Below are 1,407 nucleotides of genomic sequence, written 5' to 3'. Positions count from 1 at the left end.
TTCTTATATTTTGTTCTATAAGCTGACTAACGCGGCCACACTTTTTATTTTACACAAGAAATACGTCTTCGGTCTTACCGTAAATGTTCGAATAAGCGCCTATCTATCTCAATAGACAGTCAATCCCACGGGCTTCAAGCGTGGTTGAGTGATTTAAACAATAGAGGGTTTAGGGGGTTTTTAAAGTTTTTTTTTTTTTTTTTTTTTCCTTGAAGGGGAAGTTATTTAATTGTATTAGTTTACTTACACGTGTATTGTTCAGCTTTCCTTGACGTATAATATTAGTAAAGCGTGACAGCCGCTGCTACGGTCTAATTGCTGTTATATCAAATAGCTCCCATACAGTGTGACATTTTGTAGTCTTGCTGAATTGGAAGGCCGAATATGGGTGTACAGTACATAGACTTCAGTCGTCGCAACAAATATCTTGGCCAAATCAACTAAAATGTTTGATAAACTCATAACTTTGACGCTCGTGGTATTATCTATGAGGTACTGCATAGTTTTTTATTTGAAAATCTGTTAATAGGAAGTTAATAAAACTAGTTCGACATATGGTTAGGCCTCAATTTAAGTACGTACCAGATACAGGTTGTGTATTTGCTCCTCCACTGCACAATCAGCTTACTTGTTATAATGTACTGAACCGTTTAGAATGGACTTTATAGAATAGAAGTTAAACCTTAAATGCGAAAATACGTTTTTCTCAAAGCATGTTCAACTGTTATTAAAACAGTATTTGTATACAAATGCTCTTAATGTTATGTTGTACAATGAGGTTTAGTGTGCAAGAGAATTAGCCTGCAACAATTATTTAACTCAAACAGATCTGTCAAGGCCCAAAGTTGTCTGGAAACGCCATGTTACAATGGAGGTGAGTGTGTTGACGCGATGTGCGTGTGTCCATTAGGATTCCACAAACCATTATGTCAAGGTAGGTATATGATGTGATTGCATTTTATGCAACGCTATTAGCAAAGAAAGCTGAAAATCGTTAATAGTTTGTGTTTTAATGTCACTAGTTTTTTAATGTACAATAAAATTTAATAGTCTTTTTTACTGGGTAAATTCCAGTTGCTGACACAATACGGAAAAACACTACAACAAAACATTGGGCAATCTGGATCATGCAATGCGGCCCTTTGTTGTATAAAAAGAAGTCCAGAACGCCTACTGTTTTTATTGTGGCGCTTTAGAATTTTTGTTCCGTATTTACGTTAACGGTTAAATATTATTTTTAGTAGAATGGAGAGGATTCCGAAATTGACTAATTTATGAATTTAAAGATAAGTGTTCCATTTATTAAGAAACATAAACGTATAAAAAGATTTCACACGAGTCTTAATTAATGTTCATCAATTTTCTCAAACCTGCCCTATGATATTTGCTGTATCAATATGTATAAAC

The 1,407-nt window shown here is 34.3% G+C and overlaps 1 protein-coding gene across 1 annotated transcript in view; it reads left to right on the top strand.

Annotated features, from left to right (window-relative positions):
- Positions 1-372: 372 nt before the first annotated feature.
- LOC117112291 overlaps positions 373-1,407 on the top strand; it is a 26,048-nt gene continuing 25,013 nt past the window's right edge. The window contains exons 1-2 of the mRNA XM_033255358.1: positions 373-492; positions 828-934. Of these exons, the coding sequence (XP_033111249.1) occupies positions 446-492; positions 828-934 (154 nt within the window). The 5' untranslated portion in view covers positions 373-445. The remainder of the gene's footprint in view (positions 493-827; positions 935-1,407) is intronic.

This window comes from Anneissia japonica, unplaced genomic scaffold, assembly GCF_011630105.1.
Source record: "Anneissia japonica isolate Jap-2015-1 unplaced genomic scaffold, ASM1163010v1 scaffold1709_len327053_cov138, whole genome shotgun sequence".
Classification (NCBI taxonomy): Eukaryota; Metazoa; Echinodermata; class Crinoidea; order Comatulida; family Comatulidae; genus Anneissia; species Anneissia japonica.
The sequence above is the reverse complement of the archived record's forward strand: the minus strand, read 5'-3'. Positions and strand labels throughout refer to the sequence as shown.